At 35.9% G+C, this 21416-nt stretch overlaps 1 protein-coding gene across 1 annotated transcript in view; it reads left to right on the plus strand.

The window, feature by feature from the left end:
• LOC114660268 (cadherin-related family member 3-like) overlaps positions 1 to 21416 on the plus strand; it is a 74857-nt gene that overhangs the window by 25197 nt on the left and 28244 nt on the right. The window contains exons 3-8 of the mRNA XM_051928903.1: positions 1002 to 1158; positions 10086 to 10171; positions 12577 to 12674; positions 12794 to 12895; positions 17181 to 17326; positions 18424 to 18613. Coding sequence (XP_051784863.1) covers positions 1002 to 1158; positions 10086 to 10171; positions 12577 to 12674; positions 12794 to 12895; positions 17181 to 17326; positions 18424 to 18613 — 779 coding nt within the window. The remainder of the gene's footprint in view (positions 1 to 1001; positions 1159 to 10085; positions 10172 to 12576; positions 12675 to 12793; positions 12896 to 17180; positions 17327 to 18423; positions 18614 to 21416) is intronic.

Raw genomic sequence — 21416 nt, forward strand, 5'->3', positions numbered from 1 at the left:
TTAATAAGTCCCGGCTAGGTAAGAGTCCCAGTTGTCCATTACAACATCCAGGTAAAGAGACTATTATATGTCTTTATTTTGTAACCAGAACAGGGTGATTATGATAAGTAAGATAAAAGACTACTGGTTTTGGTGAACTTCCTCTGGTGGCCCATGCTAAACAAACTGCTATTTCAAAATTAATTTTAGATATCTAAAAATTAAGTTCAGCTTTCTAATTATACTTTGAGGTATCTCAAAAGTGTTTGAAGACACCTCAAATATATTTTCAGATATCACAAAATAACTTTCTGTGCATTCATGAGAGCTCACATACATTTCAGATTGACCTTATGACATTTTAAGATATCTCAGAATGTTGTATTTTTTATAGGTTTTCCTTTTGATTTTAAAATATCTTGAAATGCATTTCATATGCCTCAGAATGCGGAGGAAGCTATTTTAAGATATCTGGAAAAGGATTTAAGATATCTTTAATTGTATTTTAGGTATCTGAAAATGATCTTCTCATATCTTGAAATAGCTTCATTTTAAAGGTATCTTAAATAAAAAGTATCTTCACGTGTGTTTCATATACAGTATATTGAAATAAAACTTGACATATCCTAAAATACATTTTGAGAAATTAAAAAATGTATTTTAAATGTCTTAAATGTAAGTCACTATGAAGATGTTGCAAATGCATTTCAAGATATTTGGATTACAATTCAAAATATATTGAAATGACAGCAAGAATTTTGAGTTATCTCAAATAAATTTGAAATACGTTAAAAACTGACCTGTGCAATTAAAGATATCTGAAATCCTTTTAACTTTATCTTGAAATCACAGTAAGTCCTATTGAAAATACAGGGAATGTTAGTACATTTCAGGTATCTTAAAGTGTACAGGGTGTCATTTAAGTTATCCTGAAATGCATTTGAAATCCAAAAACACATGGTTGTAGAGAATATACAGATATCAAAATATTGATTTTTCTCACATTTTTTTTACTGTGTCAGGTCAACATGATTAAAATTCCACAGACTACAGAGGTTGCCATCAGTTTGCAGATATTTGCTCAAGATAACAGGGGAAGTTCTGCAATGCAAGTACTTTCTGTATTTCTGAATGTTGGAAATAAACCCCCTATTTTCTTGGACAATATGGCTGACCAAGGTAATCGTGAAGAACCCTTGCAGATAATGCTACTTTAAGTGGTTTTAATGGTCTTTAGCTTTGACCACTGTTATTGTCTGATTTGAATATAATGCACCTTATTCAGTATAAAAATTGTTTAAACTAAATTTCCCTGCCATGTACATACATGTTTAGGTCATACCCTAAAATTCTGTGTATCACCATTTGTTAATCTCAACAACAAATTTTTTTTTTAAAAATAGATGTAATTTCATACAGTACATCTTCTCAATTTTTCTTTACCTCATGTTACATTTCAGTTCTTTAATTTTTTTTAACTTATGCTTTTAAACCATCATTTACTTTTCAGTTCAATGTTCCAGCACAGAATGAAGTTACTGCACTCTTACCTAATACATTTAAATCATTAAATATATTTCTTACATTTTTCTAGAATGTCTCTAAAGCGTCTACAGCAGGGGTCTCCAGCCTTTTTCCCCTGAGAGCTACTTTTACAAAATGAAAATGAATGAGAGCTACTCATGTTTTCTAACATTTACTTTCGTAGCTTATTTCAACCCAAACAAACTGAATAGGCTTGTTTTGCCTGAACATTTACAAAATGTTGTTGTCCACAACTCACATTTTGCATTAAAACATCACAAAAATATTTAGTTCACCTGCAAGTGTATTTTGTATGTCTGTATGCATTTTCTAGTGTATTGAATTAAAAGATGAATGCTGTAAAAACAAAACAATGCAATTACAAATACACAGATATTACGTATTTAGTCATATGTCACTGTTTCACTTCACAAGAGTATTCACATGTTCAGTTGCATAAGTGATGTGTTTTTTAGTTAGTGAGATGACTGGCACTGCATGGAGTCAACAAGAGAGGTGTATGGTGGAGTGTAGCCACTTAGGTTCACTCTTATGGAGTCATTTAAATGTTCATCTGTCAGTCTTGTTCTGAACTTTGATTTCATGGCATTCATGTCAGAAAAGGCAGACTCACAGAGGTATGTACGTAGATCCAAACAAAGCAGACATTTTCAGAACTGCTTGGTGAAGATTCTTATAGTTATCTGGCTCTACTAAGCTCCAGAAATTCTGAGAATGCTGTCGAGACTTTAACTGAACATTATTTTGAAGGTTTACTAATATATAATATATAAAATCCAATGTCTGTCTGTGTGTCTGTATGTCTGTCCGCTTTTCACAAAATAACTACTTAACGGATTTAGATCAGGTTTTTTTTCTATAATTTGCTTGAACATTCTGGTTGATTTTATGACTTCTCTCATTTTGCTATGTATCATAGTCTGCCTGCGGTTTCGATGTATTTGTGCGAATCTGAGACATGCAGCGGGCTGAGAGGAGGGGCTTTCCTAACTCACTCACCAGCTTCGGGGCGTATTCCTTAACTCTGCTTAGCTAGCGAACGTGAGAACAATTGAATTCAACTTTGTTTGATATTTAAAATAAAGTGTTACTTAGGTCTTGATGAGTTTGAGTCTGGATATTCTCTTAAGTGTATGCCACATTGAAAAGATAGATTGCAATTCAGATTGTGGATTGTGATATGATTTTTTGGAAATCCACCCCTAATTTGACTAATCAAGTTTTCAAATTTATGTAGGATTCTTTAACCCTTTGGCGAGCTACTTGGAAAGGGGTAGCTCACGAGTGATGTGTTGGAGACCCCTGGTCTACAGTATGTTTTCAGTAATCTAAAGAAGACATCATAAGAGCATGTTATGGTTTGAAAAATTCTATCCCAGAAAATGAATGTGTGAAAGAACATAACAAAAATTTGCCAAACAATAGGCTCCAATATAGCTTGTAATATCTTGGAGCTTTTGATTCTCCCTTTGTAACTGCTTTGGATCACTACAAAATTTCTTCTGTTGTGACCTTTTGACTGTCAAGTGACTGCACAAAGATAGTGTTTTTGTATGAAAATGAAATCCACAACAAAGTAAATAGAAATTTTTCTCCATCAATTAAGTACCATGTCAAATTTCCTCTACTTTAAAAAAATGATGGCAACATGGAAGCCAACATTCTTGTGAAGAACAGCCATATTTATTTAGTATATTGTTCACTAAAGGATCTCTTAATCCTATTGTCCTCATACATGAACAAATTATACGGCACCAAAAGTATGTGTGTAATAGCACAGGCAGCGGCCACTCAAGTTTCCTAACTACCTACAAACCACAGCTGCAACTTAAAATACAGCCAGTGGAGGTCACTAATGGACAAGGAAATATAACAAGTCAGTGTTAGATAGATAGATAGATAGATAGATAGATAGATAGATAGATAGATAGATAGATAGATAGATAGATAGATAGATAGATAGATAGATAGATAGATACTTTATTAATCCCAAGGGGAAATTCACATACTCTGTTAGAGCTAATAATGACAATAATAATAATAATAACAATACATTATGTTTAAAAGCACCTTTCAGGGATAACAAGAACACTGTACAAATACATCAGGGAATAAAAAATACACCAGAAAATGCAAATAAAATATAAATATAATAAAAGCAAAAAGTAAAGTTTCCACATAAAGTACATAAACATATCTTTTTATGTCAATGAGAAATGAAGGTAATTTTAATAGAATATATATCTTAAAGACCAAATCTAAAATTAGTTGCAAGTGAAAAAAATGTTGCAAAACAAACTGGCTAGATGTCATCCCACCCAGATTAAATGTATGAAGTTAACAATTTTATTTATCATAAAAGATCTGTGGGAGCCCCGGTGATACTAATTTGTAAGTTACAGAATCACAAAACTATAATAATATGGCAGGACAATGTAAGTGATATACAATATTCTTGCCTTGGAGTATAGCTTATAACCATTTTAGCTTCTAGGTAATCCAGTAAAAGAGGAGAAGTCAAAACAGGAAGCTACCTGTACATAAACCACAATCATAAAGGAGGAGATCAGCAACAACTGTAAAACATGCATCAGCACTGACAGATGAGCAGTTTTGAGATGATCAAGCATTAATAATAAAAATAATTCTTCACACTTATATAGCACTTTTCTCACTACTCAAAGCTCTGTCCACGTTGGGAAGACCCGGGACACGAACCCACAATATCCTTACTGCAAAGCTTTTGAAACAGCAAGTCATATCCAAAAAGCAAAGTGCTAATATAATGTAATTACATGCATTAGCAGAGTACATAAATTACATTCTTTTAAATAACATTTTATAGTATTGTGTACTGTAATTAAAACTGAACACAAATTGTCTTGTGGTGGCTGAAATAACTTTCCCAGATAACCACATTCCAACTGAAATGATGTTAAAAATTGCATTTTTGTATTATTATTATTAGTTTTCAGTTGTAGAGGTTCCATGGCTAATTGTAGTTCATATTTCTTAAACATAAACTTTTTTTTAAGTATCTGAAGTAAAGTTAAAGGCTATGCTGAAGTCTCAGGCTTAAATTAATGCATGCAACGGGCCATGATGGATACCAGGTCATTGTGACTTTATCAATAAATAATAGCATTGGTGAAATATTGAATAATTTGTGGTTGGGTGCAGGAAAGACAAGTTGTGACAAATGGAAATTTTTGGTTCGCCAGACAGGTTGTCCATGTTAATTACAGTTCTCAACTTAAATTGATCTATTTTGGGTCCCAATGAGTGTCCCTTCTTTGGGCAGATATCTTATACAATATCTAAGCAGAGCTTCTAAAGCCGTCAAAAATAAGGGTCCTTCACAGAGCTCCGTCCTGCGGTCTTCTCAAGTTGCAAACAATGCCTCCTTCCTAGCAGTCAGGTTTCTTGTATTGTGCTGACTAGAAGGGGTGGGGCTTATGCAGTCTGTTGGCAGTTTCTTGGAACTATGGGGAAAAAAGGAGACTATGTGGTTAGCAACATCGCCCCCTCTCACCCCAGCAGGTTATGACATACCTTGAGCAAGGCAGGTAGGAGGTCCTCTGATGCGCATACATGGAACAATATAATCTGCAGATAATGCAGCCATGATGTTACTATTTGCATAAGTACTTAAAGAGCAATATTTGGGAGCTCTTCCATTTGTACAGTATGCTCTATTCCACATATCTCAACAAATTATTGTAAAGACATTCGTGTACAAACACACACATATAGAGACAGTGTGTGTGTGTGTGTATGTGTGTGTGTGTGTATATATATATATATATATTATATATATATATATATATATATATATATATATATATATTCACGGCATTCATAGTCTGAATCACAATCTGATTGTATGGGTGGTTACCTACCAGGTAACGCTTGTGGTTGGTCAGCAAGTCGGCAAACATCCGCCACGGTGCCCTCTTTCAGTTGCGAGAAGCAGATCATTTCAACCATAGATATATATATATATATATATATATATATATATATACATACATACAGTATATATATATATATATATATATATATATATATATACATACATACAGTATATATATATATATATATATATATATATATATATATATATATTGAAGGCAAAGGACGCACCAAAGAATCATAAACACAAACACACCAGACAGTCCTGGTTTCAAACAAAGAATGTTTAATCCACAGTACCTAAATATACACAAGCCCAAAATACAGTTATGTCTCCTCCTCTCCTAGATGGGTTACACTAGGGGTCACCAAATAATTTTACATTAGGAGGACTACATAGAGGGTGGCGCAGTGGTAGCGCTGCTGCCTCGCAGTTAGGAGACCCGGGTGCGCTTCCCAGGTCCTCCCTGCGTGGAGTTTGCATGTTCTCCCCGTGTCTGCGTGGGTTTCCTCCCATAGTCCAAAGACATGCAGGTTAGGTGCATTGGCAATCCTAAATTGGCCCTAGTGTGTGCTTGGTGTGTGGGTGTGTTTGTGTGTGTCCTGTGGTGGGTTGGCACCCTGCCCAGGATTGGTTCCTGCCTTGTGCCCTGTGTTGGCTGGGATTGGCTCCAGCAGACCCCCGTGACCCTGTGTTTGGATTCAGCGGGTTGGAAAATGGATGGATGGATGGACTACATAGAGGGCCAGGGGCCAAAATCTTACAGAGTAAATACTCTTTTGGCTGAGTTAGCTGCCATCCAACCCAAAAAAAAAAAGAACTAAAATACCTTAATAAACACATTGTATATATGCATATGTTTGTATATAAACAATAAAGAGTCATCCAGCGTATGTTGCAAAGAATTCATTGAATTAATTCCAGTGTTAATATCATTCCAAATGTATGGAGCCCCTTAAGCGACATACATGGGTGAGAAAAAAATGATGATTAACCAGGAAGTAACATTCAAAATTTATGTTGCAAGTTAGTTGTTACCTAGAAACAATATCTCTGTTAAAAGGCTTAAGAGGAATATTAATACTGAGAATTGCTATTTTAATGTATGTACTGAAAAGTATATTTTTATAATGCCAAATTCAGCTGACCTTTCTGATCTGCAGTGACACAGATGTTATCATTGAAGAGTATAATGTGAGGTGCCGATATCTTTAGAAGCATGGCACTTTAATTTAGTCTTATCCAGTACAGATTGAGGTAGAGCACAAGAGAGTGAAGTCCTTAAGGCAAGCTAAAATCACAGTCAGAAAATATTCGTTCATTCACTAACTCAACTAAAGCAAGCAACACATGGTACCCTCTAAGCCTGTTGGAGACTGGTTAAGCACAATAAATCCTTCATTGATGTGTAGATATAACAAAGTGTATGACAGGCATTTATTGGAGCTTGCTAAATATAATGTTATTGAATCTGTGAAAAAGGTGTATCTATCAGGCAAAATTGCTGCACTTTGTTCTAATGCTTTGAAAGGCAGCATCTAAAGTGGAATGATAGAAGATGACAGTCGGGCTGAGCATGCATATATCAACAGACAACACAGATAGGACACAAATATGCTGTCTGATATGTTGAAGGAGATTAATTCAAAATGGAAAACCAAGCATGTGTTGGGGTTAAAGAGAAGGTTGAGGTTGCCTGAACACCACCCCCTTTGGTTTTAAGTGCCACTTTTGAGATTTGTTCATGAAGGGGAGATCTACTGCAGTTCAGCCTGCTTCAAGATGCTGACATCAGGGGCTAAATGTTCTTTTGTGTTTTGTGGAATTTCACTCTAATATTACAATGAAGGAGGAGATTTCAGCTAATTGTTTATAAAGAATGATTTAATCATCATGGACTACCATATTTATCTTAGCATGTGCAGGTTCTAAATTATTCACTTGCATTTACTTTTCAGTAACTAAAAAATAAATACTGCTGAAAAACGATGCTTAAAAAATAAATATACAAATATAATATCAGTGACACATAAAATGGTGAATATTAACATTATTAAAGTGTAGCTACCAGGGGGTGCACCAGCTCTCCAAACCACCCCACACAGACAGACACCAGGCACAAGTCCAGCAACACATACCTTTTATTTACAAGGGGAAAACACTTTCCTTCCATTCTGCCTACAGCAAGCACAGTATAATGAAGTGCAAAATAGTTCACACAATTCCTTTTCTGCTCTTCTCTCTTGTCTTTTGCATCCATGCCTCCTCTGGCAATCTTCATCCCTCTTCCTCCAGACTCGAGTGTAGTGAGGTGGTTCCTTTTATGCTGCACCTGGGAGCACTTCAGGTGGCTCACCAGCATTATCTGGAAGTACTCCCAGGTGTGGTGGAAACCTAAATTAAGGCTTTGCAGCTCCCCCTGGCAGCCCCCAGGGAACCCAACAGGGCTGTACTAAACTCCAACTCCCATGGAACTCTGCAGGAATCTGAGGTGCCGCTACAACCCAGAGGGGCTGTCATCTAGCACTCTGGGAGGCAGTGTCCTGTGCACATCTTCTTTCTTGGTGACTCCAGTATATTTGCCTCCTAGCCGGGAAGAGGCCTCGGCTGTCTGTCACACAGGATAATTTCATTTAAACAAAATCTTTAAAGCTGCTTTTTTGCAGCACCTTTTTCGATACAGGTTTGTCAGAAAAACACTTTCTCAAATTGGTGACCTTTACTGTTGTGAAATGTATGCTTGTGTCAGAGGGGAACATTTTTTGTACTATGGGTGGTTTTCTTTTTCTCATACACAAAAATAAAACATGTAAATTATAAATAACAAAGCCAATAGATGAAGGGGCAATAGGCACCATTGTTTTGAGACTGGGATGATAAGTGAAATGGCAAATTTCCTGAATAATTCTGTTACAGATTATTATTGATGGTTGTCTGCAAGATGTAGATATTTACCTGTCTTGCAAAAGAGTCACCTGCTTTGAAGATTATTGGTATCTTATCAACATACAATATTGTGATACAGAACTGCCAGCTTCCTTATAAAATGGTACTTGGCTGACGAGATGCAAGACACACAGATGGTGTCACCTACCCCTAGGGAGGAAGAGATAATTTCACCAGAGAGACAGCGGTTGGGGGCCCATTGAGAGAGGAAAGACTCACTAGAGGACTGAGTGAAGATGGTGGATGAGAAGTGAGGTGTGCCTAGGTAATCGTAGCAACACAAGGTACCCAGAAGTGAAAGAGAATGGTAATTCCATGACGCCGACAGGGATTCAGAAAGTTAGCTAGACTTCAGTTGGGAAACAAGAGCTTGATGAACAGAATGTTTTAGTCTAATCATTGTGGTAACATAGTGTAATAAACAGACAACAAGATCATAAAGTTGTGGGGGTTTTCCAGCCCCGTATACTGTACAGTTTTGCAATAATATCTCAAGGTCAGTGATTTTTGCCTAAGCATACAACAGACAGCGTGCATATGACGAGGGGTAACATTTATGGGGTGGGACCGGACATAGATGAGTAGAATGCTGGGAAGGAACCGAGGTGCTGCATGGGAGCCATGACGTCATCTAAGGTGGACCAGGGGAAAATGTGGAAGTGGTTAGGGAATTCCGTGTAGACTATGGCGGTGTTGTTTCTGTCTTCCTGCGAAAACAAAAGAAAGAGAGGTTAGTACCCCGCCTTTGTCCCCTGGCGCGATATATTACGCTGCTCATTGGGTCTTTACGCGGTTCCCTATGCGCGCATGCGTGACAATAGCATGCAACTTGGACTTCACACCACCAAAGATTGTGTCCTATACCATTACATTTTAATGGACTTTAGAATGTGGACTGTGAGCTCTCTTTTTAAAAGGGGTTTCACTCCTGATACAGTATTTTTAGATTATTGTCTACTTTTACTTCTTGGTGGATTGTCTGGTGTAATACAAGTTATTTTTTGTTTTTCTTGAAATTGCTGCCGTGTCTTTCATCGTGTGTTAATTAACTGCCCAATTTAAAGAAACCTGAGTACTATTATCTTTAAATTATAAAGGTTCTTAATGTTAAGATCTAGTTTAATAATTTTATTATTAAACATAATAGCCTATTAAAATAATTTCCCAGAATCTTAATAAAATTGGGTGCAGGAATGAGATATTTTAACTGAGTTTAGGTTAGATTACCTACAGTATAAATGTGACCAGACACTTGTCACACTTGCATCAGTATATGTTGAAATATTTTGGTGGCAAATAACTCTGACTGAAAAGTAATATTTAATGAACAACTCAAAATAATTTAAATGTCACAAATTCCTGATGCTTTATTGCGCAAAGACTCTCCCTCCTTTTTTACATTTGTTCCAACTTTAAGACTACTTCTCTGAAGTCAAATTTGTCAATTTAAGTTTAATTCATTGTTTTTAAATTCTGATAAAATAGCCTTTGCCCTGTTATTTTCAAGTTTATGCATATAAGTAATGAGACATTTTTTATTGCTTAACTCATATACAAAACCAGAAATACCAGTGAATTGAACCACACAACAACTCATTCTCTCCCATACTAATCAAATATGTATTCATATTACTATATATGTGTTATATTTTCACTTTATATAATAATTAATAATTACTGAAAATTGTATGTTTGCTTTTAGCTGTAATAGTATATATCACTGAAAATTCTCCACCAGGATATGTTTATCAGCCACTTGTGTATGATCCTGAGAATGATCCACTCAAGGTAATGTAAACTTTAAATACTTTTTAATGTAATGATTTAAGATGTAATTGTTAATTATGTAACTGAATGTTATTGTCTTAGAAGTATTATGATAGCTCTTAATATGAAATAAGTTTTAAATAAATATTAACAAACATGAGATTCTCATAGAATTCAAATGACCCAAAGGACTGATTTAACCATGTTTCAGCAACTCTTCCACATAGTTTACAGTTTTTGCAAAGAAAATGTTCTACAGTATTTGGAAATTTGCGTACAATTTAGAACAGTTTTAATTTGCTGGCATTTACTTTGATTAATGTATGAGAATGCATAAAATGTATATTAAATTTGTTTTTTTAAACCTAAAATCTGTTTTTTCATTTTAAATCAAACAAGTCACAACTTCCTATAATCTGTGTCCGTCTACTCTGTGATAGTGATTTTTGAGAGGTGTCCTCAGAAGGACACTATGTATCTTAGTGTTTCTAAGTGTGTGTGCCAACCAAAACATTTGTGAAGCCAAGGGGGCTTACCAGCCACCTTAACTGACACAGGCAGGCAGACGCAAATACTGTCTAGCACACACACATTTTATTCCAAGTGGGGCAGCGATTCTTTTCGCTCCCCACTACAGAGCACAGTACAATAAAGCACAAGAAACCAAACACAGTTCTTTATTCTCTCTCTTTCTCTCTTCTTCCGCCACCTCCACTCCTCTCCCAGCAAGCTTCTTCCATCTCCTCCTGACTCTGGTTCCTTGAATGGAGTGAGGCGGCCTCTTTAATAGTGCACTCAGAAGCTCCAGGTGCTTTCGGATCCTCTTCCAGCAGCACTTCCAGTGGTGGTGGAAGTGCTGCAGTCCAAGGCTCCGGAACTGTACAGGCGACCCCAGCAGGGTTGAGCTTCTAAGATCCAAACCTGTGGCCCTGATGTAATCCAGGGGGGTTTCCCTCTCGTGTTCCAGGGGAGATATTGACCTAGATATGTCCTCTCCCCCGGCCACCTGCCACACATTTTACATTTGAACATAATTGAGTAACATTAGGCTAGGGCATGTTTGTTCAGCAATTGCAGCACTACAGGTAACAAAAGTTGATAGTCACAAGTGAAAGATGTAACTTTTGTGTGTGTGTGTGTGTGTGTGTGTGTGTGTGTGTGTGTGTGTGTGTGTGTGTGCGTGTGTGTGTGTGTGTGTGTGTGTTTTTCCTGCCACTGGGATATAATACAGCTTTTAGTGACCTTTTACTGAAAATAGTAAGTAAATATCGTAAATAGATTGATGCCTGAATAAACAGAAGTCATAATCCTGATGTGGCCTGTAGAGCACAAATTAAATAGCCATGTTGTAAAGATAACTTGTAGTGTAGTGGTATGATGGGTTCCTGTGTTAAATGTCAGGTTTCAGATATATTTTGTAAAATGATAGTTTGTAAAAGCCATATTTTTCAGTATTAATGGTGTAATAGACACCCCATGGCTTTTATATTGAATGCTCAAAGATGTGATGTGCATTCTGTAGAAAATGTGAATAGGTTCTCATTTACAACACAGTAAATATGCAGTAGATATGTTTCCAGGAAAGTTTAATTTTCATTTGTAAGCCCTGATAAACTGTTCAGCACATTTTTCCTTTAGAGTAAAATAGAACATTTGGGTTTGATCCAAATCTATAGCAATTATTTTCTGCCTTGGACTTTTTTCATTTTAATATTGTCTAATGCAACAAGAAAGACATTATCACACTTGAAGCTGTGCAGAAGGGAGCAGTCCTGAGGAAATTTCACCTGCCCTTTTCCACCTTATTTGCTTTCAAACATGTAGTAATATCTTGACTATTAGATATACTGTATGTTTTTCATTAACAAAAGTTTTTTAACTTTGCATTTAAAAAGTATCTTCACATTCATAAATGAAATACACACTAAATTTGTTTAATACTGTTTTATATGCTCATTTCTGTCTTGCTGTCACTAAAGTTAAAATTACTTTCAAAAGTATGCAAATTATTTTTTAAATGTACAATGATTATACTATTGAGTATACACCAATTTTCTTTTTGTTTTTAACATATGGTATGTTTAGGTACTATTTATGTCTGGCTTGTTACGCTCCTCTTAGTCATTCCTGTTCCCTGAACTTGTCCCTCTGTTGTTCCTCCCGGCTGGGTTGTGGTTGTGTTCATCTATTTGTGTCAATGTCCTGTTTCTATAACTTGTATATTTGGCTTTTTGAAACCTGCAATAGACTAAGCATTGATGGACGGATGGATGCAATAATGTGATTAAACTGTGGACCATTACATTAATGTTTCCCAGTCATCTTTTTTATTAAAGTATACTGTAATGCGATATAGAAGTATCTTTATTGTTAAACCTGTGTATTGCATCACAATATATTTGTTTAACTTTATTCTTTAATTTTAGTATTCAATATCTCCTGCATCATCTGTATTTACTATTGATCAATCTAATGGATATATAACAACAAGCAAAATATTTAATTATGAGACTGACCCACACAGGTAAACCTAGTATGCTCTGTAAAACTATTTTTGTGCATGTACAGTGTGAAAGTGTATATGCATGAAATGTATTTAATTTACTTTGTTCAATAATTTTTTTTACTGGTGATCTCTTTCAGTTACACTTTGGAAATCATAGTGACAGATGGTATAAATACAATTAATGGAAGTTTACTTGTGTACATTTTGAATACTAATGATGAACAACCTTATTTTACAATGTAAGTCTTATTTTCAACCATTTACAACCTATAAGACAATAGTGTTTAGAAACTGTAACTGATTTTTTGTAACTTCTGCTTTTTCTAAGAGCATACATTGTCCCTTATTATGTAAGCAAGGCTAAATAAAATAAACATGACTGATTAACTAATATGAGTATAAGCACAGAAATTGTATTGTTAATTAGCTTTTAAAAGGATACGTATACAAAAAACAAAGTTGCATGACACCATATTAAATTAATCTTCAAAGAAACTGAAGCAATAACACCCAGTACTTTTATATCCTGAAACCTTACTTTGGCAAATTACTGCAGGATTTTATTTCTTTTGCAGACCAAGCTTGTGTGTGTATTCATCTATTTGTGTCAATGTCCATTTTTTAAAAAAATTTTTTTGTTAATTTTATTGTAATCATTCCATACATATAGATCAATTTTTACAAAAAATAGGATTGAAAGCAAATCAAACCCCACCCCTGAGAAGGAGAGCATGACCAAAGGAGTAATACTTAAGGTTTGAAAACATGCCTAAATTATTGAGTTTAATAGGGCAAAAAAAGATAAATGGAGAAGGAAAAGAAAAAAGGAAAATTTTTCTTATTCTAAAATATTATTGATTAAATCCTGCCAGGTTTTGAAAAAATTCTGTACAGAGCCCTTAACTGAGAATTCAGTCCATTTTTTATAGCTTGTATATTTGCCTCCCAGAAATAAAATTAAAAATTAGGTAGAGCCATGCCACCTTCTGTTTTAGGTCGTTGTAGGGTTGCCCTATTAAACAGGTGCTGAAGATTGGAAGACAAGTGTCTGCCTTTAATAAGTCCAGTTTGGTCTTCTGATATTACCGAGGAAGCACTTTCTCAATTACTCTAGCTAGAGCTTTGGAGAGTATCTTAACATTGTTATTCAGAAGTGAGATTCATCTGTATGATGCACATTGTACAGTAATAATTTCTTAGGAAAGACAGTAATTAATACTTGACGAAAAGTTTGAGGTAAAATTTTATTGTCTCTGGTTTCAAATGTTGCTAATAAAAGGGGAGCTAACTTAATTAAAAAAAATTTATAAAATTCGACAGGGTAGCCATCAGAGCATGCTGCTTTCCCACTCTGAAGTGAATTTATAGCATCTAGTAATTCTGGGAGTGTCAGAGGTTTATCCAGTTCCTCTGCACTAAGAGTATCTATCTGTGGTATCTGTAATTAGATTGTGAGTTGTCTTCTTTAAACTAAGAAGAATATAAGGACTTATAGTAGTCCCTAAATGTGTACATTATATTTTTATGGTCAATAATTTTATTTCCATCTGTGTTGGTAATTACTGGTATTGTATTGCTAACTTCCTGCTTGTGGATTTATTGAGCTAAGATCTTATTAGCCTTCTCTCCATGTTCATAGTAATGATGTCATGATTTAAAAATGAGTTGTTTAATTTCTTTTGTTGTTAAGTGGTTGAGCTCTGATTGCAAAGTCTTTTCCTATAAACTGGCTCATTTGGAAACCTGGCATGTTCTTGATCTATTCAGGTAATTTCACTGATTAACTCTGATGCCTTGTTGGTTTCCAATTTATTTTTATGGGAGAGATATGAAATAATCTGTCCTCTTAAAAATACCTTCAGATTTACCCAGACTGTCCCTGAAGAGACCTCTGAGGATGTGTTTGTCTCTAAAAAATAATCAATTTGCTTGGATATAAATTCTCTACACTTCTCATCAGCTGATAACAGTGGGTTAAGATGCCAGCTGCAAGATGAGTATGTGGGGCGTAGTGATTTAAGCTCCATAATCAAAGGGACATGGTCAGTGAGAAGAATAGCGTCCTACTTGTACAATTCGAGGGCAAATAATTGTTATCTATAAAGAAATAATAAATACTTGAGTAACAATGATGTCCTGGTGAGAAGAAGGAATGTGCTCTTAAATTTGGATTTAGAAATCTCCATGGGTCTGATAAGTTATGATCAATGACAAACTTTGTAATTGTTTTTGCAGTGTTAGATATTATCACCCCTCTGGCCAATTTATGAGTGTACACATTAGGAATATTTTGGGTGAAGTCTCTATCATCCACAATGGGTCCATAGATATTTATCAAAATCACTTCAGTATACCATCACAAACACATATTGCCCTTCAGGGTCAGATACTACATCTGATACTATAAGTGAAATTGTTCTCTGTATTTAGATTCCCATACCTCTAGTTTTCTTTGTATAGCTGGAGTGGAATATTTGGCCAGGCCATTCTCTTTTCAACCAGAACTGATCCTTGCTTAATAAGTGAGTCTCCTGTAAAAATACTATCTTGCCATTTAGACCTGTTAGATAAGAGAATACTTTCTTCCTCTTTAATTTGTGATTGAAACCTTTGACATTGCAGCTCACAGAGTTCACTGTTTGGTCAGAGAGACACTGCCTCTGAACTTTTGTTGACATTTTATAGTCTTCAATTAAGATAGTACATTATTATATAAGATAACTTTAACCTTAATTTCCAGTTTTGCCAGGAGTTATGGCTATGAAGCCTATTGTTGTGTTGGCCCTTACAATTGTGGGGGTAAAAAGGATAGATTTGAAATAGCTTGTTCTCTACCCAGACCCCCACTCCCCCATTTTGCCTCGCAAGGGGGGCTAGACTACACTTCATGAAGTCCCAGTCCTCTGACATGTCTAGAGACTGAGCACGTCCAAAACAAAACAAGCCCCCCTGGCAGTGGTGTAAAATGATTAAAGTAGAGGTATCTATTGACAAAAAAAAAGTCAGAATACTATAAACCTAGAATATAATCTTAAACAGTCCTGAAGGAATTGAATGTATAATTACAGCAAAAGTCTCATTGCGAGTGGACCAAATTATAGGTGAAATCTTTTTTGCCTCGCTAGGACAAGATGTGACTCACAATCATATTTTAAGAAGTGTTGGGATCAGTTTTCTTAGCTCTTTTTCTGCTTCATCTGGAGAACTAAAAATGTAGAACTTGCTTTGCATATCTACTCTCAGTTTAGCAGGATACTAAAGGCTGCATCTGATTTTGGCTTTACATAAGCACTGTTTAATACTGTAAAATGCGGCACGTTTAGCAGCTGTTGAAGGTGAGAAATAAGGAAAAATCTGGTATTTTCAAATATAATCTCTTGTTTCAGTCTGAGAAGTGACATCAAATTTACTTTACATTGTAATTTGTTAAAACGAACAATAAGTCTTCTAAGTTTTGATGCATTCGATAGTTCCTTTATGTCCCCCCCAAGAGCAGCAGTTATTGTAGTAATCATTGCAGTGATCGTTATCTTCAGCTCAGACTGTTTGTTTCAGTCTTTTATGCGCTCCACAGGCGTAGTAGCAAGTCTGGTTTGAGTTGGTGCCACTGACTCATGGAGGGTAGATGACAATGCAGATAGTAAGGCCATGCTCAGTTCCAGAAGGTTCAAACCTTCTGGAATTAACAAGTTCTCCTGGCCCAACTCACTTGCAGTTTTGCTCACTTGCACTCTGCTGGAGCCAATGTTGCAGCATCAGGTCCCTGGAGATATGTCCTTTCACCTATCTGTTCCAGGTCAGTCTATGGCAGGCCGTAACTTGAACTTGAGGCCTGTTTAGGCTTAGCTGAAGTTTTAGCTGTCTTTTCCACTGTCTTTTCCTTTTCGTGTACTTCAAAAACAAATATTTTTCTAGAGAAGAAATTGTGTTGAGCATATCATAAAAAACTGGAAAAAAATGGTTATGACAACTAAGATGAATTTGCTATAAACGTTTTATGTCAAGTTTATTAGATATTTAATTTCTGCACTGCAGTTACATCTGCTGGGAGATAAACTTATGTTTTTATGCATGTGTGTGGGGGGTACTATACTAAAAATTCACTGACATTGCTTCCATTTATTTAATTTATGTAAAACTTTGAAGCTAATCAGATCAGGAACATTTGCAACAACTGACAACAAGCTGGGATAATCCAAACAAATTTTGTCTAGTTTGTAACAGCCATCTTATAGCCTGTTTATCTCATTCTGAATAAGGAGAAAAACATTTGGAAATTTTTCAGTTAGAAGCTGTTTCACAAATGTAAATGTTAAAGTATTTGTGGTTGTATAATTTTACATGCAAACCTTTTATATTTTAAAGTTTTTCCAAAATTTACCATCTACATTATCATTGTCTAGTGTTGCAGGCTAATATACTACATTTCATGACTTTGTCTCCATTATTAAAATCTTGGGAGTTAAAAGAAGTCTTTTGTTTGAGTAATTTAGTAATTGATCAAGTACATGTGTCCTTTTACAGAAGTGAAACCACAACTTCAATTCCAGAGGAACAGCCCATAGGAACTGTGGTTAAAAATGTAACAGCAATAGATCCTGATGACTTTAATTATCTTGGCTTCCTCCAATATACCATAAGTCCCATAGAATACTTTACCATTGATCCATGTAAGTTTCATAATTTTAAAACAGATCACTTGTGGTGCATATTGTCAGTGAAACAAAACTAAAAATACTTTATTACATTTAAAGTACTGCACCAAATATACTGTATGTTATGCAAATTGCATTTTCTTTTATTATATATTATTCATTATGTTTGAAGTACTTTGGGAAGGGATAGGCCCAAGGTAAATTGTTGCATTGTATGGTATATTAAATTTTATAAATATATAATGTCATATCTTTGAGATATGTTTTAAATGTTTTGCATTTCTTTAAACTGGCATAGTGGAACAAGTTATTTCTGCAGTCACCCATCTCCAGAGTCTTGTGTTTGAATCCTGCAGTGCCTGCCTGAAGTTTGCATTATGGCCAGTAGGGGCGTCAGTGAGCTCCAAATACTCAAACACAATTACACACAAACAGTCTGGGTTCAAGTGTAGGTATTTTTCTTAAACAAAGTACCTTTCCACAAAATTGCAACAATGCAATTCTACCTTTCTTTTCTACTCTTTCTTTTAGTTCTCTAGGTGAGTGACTAGGGGTGGCTCCTTTTATGCCGGACTCAGGAGCACTTCCAGAGTCAGGACAATACAAGCAGGAAGCACTCCTGGGTCAGGCAGGAGCCTCGAAAAGTAGGGACAATCTTCTCTTGATGTTCGCCCCAGCAGCACCCACAAAAGCCAGCAGGGCTGCCCTCTGAGACTGCAACTCGCAGCATGCCCTGCAGGTACAAGAATGGGCATACAGGCCCAGCAATGCCACCACCCAGTGTTTTGGAGGAGCATGCAGTCTCCCTCCACCCATCCACTATCCATGCCAGGTAATGGAATGGGGTTAATCTTGGCTGGGATACCAGTGTGTCCCCACCATCCATCACAGGACGTTATTCCTGTGTCTGAATGCTTTATAATTAATACCCACTTCCCATTCCAAAGACATGTGTTTGGTTAACTGGCAGCTCAAAACTGGCTGAACGGTTGTGCAAACATGAGTGTGACATGCTATGGACAATAATAATGGATATGGCTAATATAGATAAGAGATAGATTGGCAATTGTTTCCTTAATGTTTTATAATGAGATTTCTTTTATTTCTTCCAGACACAGGTTCAATTAAAGTGGCACAGCGGATTGATAGAGAAGCCAAGCCTCTGAGAGAGAATCCACTGATAACAGTCCAAGTAACAGTTATAGACAGTCCAACTGGAGGCCAGTCAAACACTATAACACTTACATTTAACATTACAGATATTAACGACAACCCTCCTATTTGCAATCCAGATACATACAGGTACTTATCATTACATTGGAATTTAGTAAAACTGCATTCTGATTTAGCAAGAGTTTCTTTACTGGAAATGTTTAACAAATATAAACAGAATGTTACCAAAAATTTTGCTAGGATACTGGCAAACTGGGCCTTCTCTCTTATAGCATTCTAAAATGACTGTTATACTATAGGTATGTCTTCAAGTGTTTTGTTTTGCTGTTCCAGGATTTTGGGAGGTATTTTTCCCTGAACATCCTCATCACTCTGCATATTTCTTAAACCAGTTCACAATTCCAAAAAAAAACATATAAAGACCTATTTGAATTGAATGTTTGCATCCTAATGGCAGGTGTTAAACCAGAAGTTAATAGATGGTCATTTCTTCACCTTACATTACATTACAGAATAAAATTATCAAAATTAACACCCTCTTATACTTTTTATATCTGTATCAGAGTATTACTTTATTAATAAATCATTCTTTCAAAATATTAGACATAGTAGTTTAAAATGTAAAGTACTACATAGATTTAAATCAGAGGGGAACATGGCACTAGCTAACTTGCAGTTCTATTACTCTATTCTCTACTCTATTAAACTGTACCAGCTTAGTAGGTCATGAAAAGAAAAGCATGTTAAAACTCTTTGTTTATATACTTTGTGTACTACAGCAGTTACCATCAATTAAGAGGGAACCTGATGGTTCAACACTTGCTCAGAAGACCCTTAAGTGCAAAAAGCTATTTTCATTTGTGCCCTTACTCAACACTCATCTCTTCACACCATCTTTAATTTAAAAAGTTTCAGCATATACAAGATTCTTAGTATTGGTATATTAATATATTACCTCTGAATCCTTCAAATATTTACAAATTTCCCAAATGTAATCTTCCAGCAAACCATTTGTTCTGTTATTTGAAATCAGAAATTTTGTTAAAAGCTTCCTGATGAGAATTCCTAATTTTATTTTATTTTTATTAGTAGAAACCATCCATCCATCCATCCATTTTCCAACCCGCTGAATCCGAACACAGGGTCACGGGGGTCTGCTGGAGCCAATCCTAGCCAACACAGGGGACAAGGCAGGAACCAATCCTGGGCAGGGTGCCAACCCACCGCAGAAAACACACAAACACACCCACACACCAAGCACACACTAGGGCCAATTTAGAATCGCCAATCCACCTAACCTGCATGTCTTTGGACTGTGGGAGGAAACCGGAGCGCCCGGAGGAAACCCATGCAGACACGGGGAGAACATGCAAACTCCACGCAGGGAGGACCTGGGAAGCGAACCCGGGTCCCCAGGTCTCCTAACTGCGAGGCAGCAGCGCTACCCACTGCGCCACCATGCCGCCCCCAGAAACCATATAATAAAAAAATAAATAAATAATAATAATCTATAAAGCATTTCTTTTAAAAAGCTAAAACACATATGATTTGAGACAGCACTGATACAGGGACCTTCAGTCAGAATTTCAGATAAAGAATGGAACTAAGACAATGACAAGATACATTCTTCATCAATCTTTACAAAACATGGTTTAATTTAACTAAAAATTGTACACTGTAAACTGCGCACCACACTCATCTTAACACCCCTCATGCAATATGACGGTTACAAGATTACACGAGAAGCATAAAGGATAATCTAGCTCTTTACTGACGGTTTCACGCGGATATCACAAACGGGAAGCTTATGACAGACTTTCAAGCATGTGGGCGTCTTGATCAATGCAGTCTGCCATCTTTCGTTTGCCACGCTGAAAGGATTTTCACCAGATGGATGACATAATCTTCCGCCCGGCAGCTTCAAAGTGTTGGCCGTAGGTCCATCCTTATATTCGGGTTGCTCCATGTGCAGGCTCCTTCTCTAGATCCAAACAAGGACAAGAAAGGACTCAAACCCCACCTTCAAAAATACAGGAATAGCACAATGCCTACATACAGTTCTCATTCTCCCAACAAGGATAATGTGCTGACAGAAGACAGAAATATACTAGTCTGTCTTTAGGCTGACTATTCAATTCTCCAGTTGTTTTTTGGCTCTCTAGTCCTGTGCTTGGCTCGGCAATTCTAAATGAAGATGCGGTGCTCCTGCGTATCATACTTGGTCTGCCTGTATGAATGAGTCCATAACAGTGGGCACAGAGAACAGTGACATTAAAGTTTTGTGACATTAAAGTTAATAACAAAACCTACTATAACAGCACTGAAACATATAATGATGATGAACTTTAATATTAGTTAAAGCTAAGTTTAATATGCTGGATTATACTATTTAAATCATTACAAATTGTTCTTTAGTGTGCTGTAACAATCAGAATGTGATACTAAGGATTATCTGGGCAATATACCTGGTTGGCCCTAATAAATATTGTACAGTGTGTGCAGATTGTGCAAATGAAATCTCACTAAAACAAACGAATATATTTGATGTTGTACAGCACCTGTATCAGATCTTTTATTTGAGAAGATGACAGGCAACTGGCACTCAGACTTACTCTTTGTCTGTTACAGCTGCTTTTAACTATGTTGTAATGCATACATATTTTAGATTTTATTTTGCACTAATTTAGGTAAAGTTTAAATATTTTCCGACAGTTTATGCCAACTTGATCTTTCCTTACTAATTCTGAAAACTGCCAAGAAGTAAAGTCCAAGAAACCCAGTTACTCTAGTAAATTATTAAAATCTTTTTGACACATTTATTTAGAAAATATTACTTTAATACAATAGTGGCTAGTCATTGGTGCCTTCATAACAAAAGTACCTTTATGTTTGTTTATTCCAAAATCCAACAAAACACTGCCACAAATGTATC

This window comes from Erpetoichthys calabaricus, chromosome 1 (genome assembly GCF_900747795.2).
Source record: "Erpetoichthys calabaricus chromosome 1, fErpCal1.3, whole genome shotgun sequence".
NCBI classification, from domain to species: domain Eukaryota; kingdom Metazoa; phylum Chordata; class Cladistia; order Polypteriformes; family Polypteridae; genus Erpetoichthys; species Erpetoichthys calabaricus.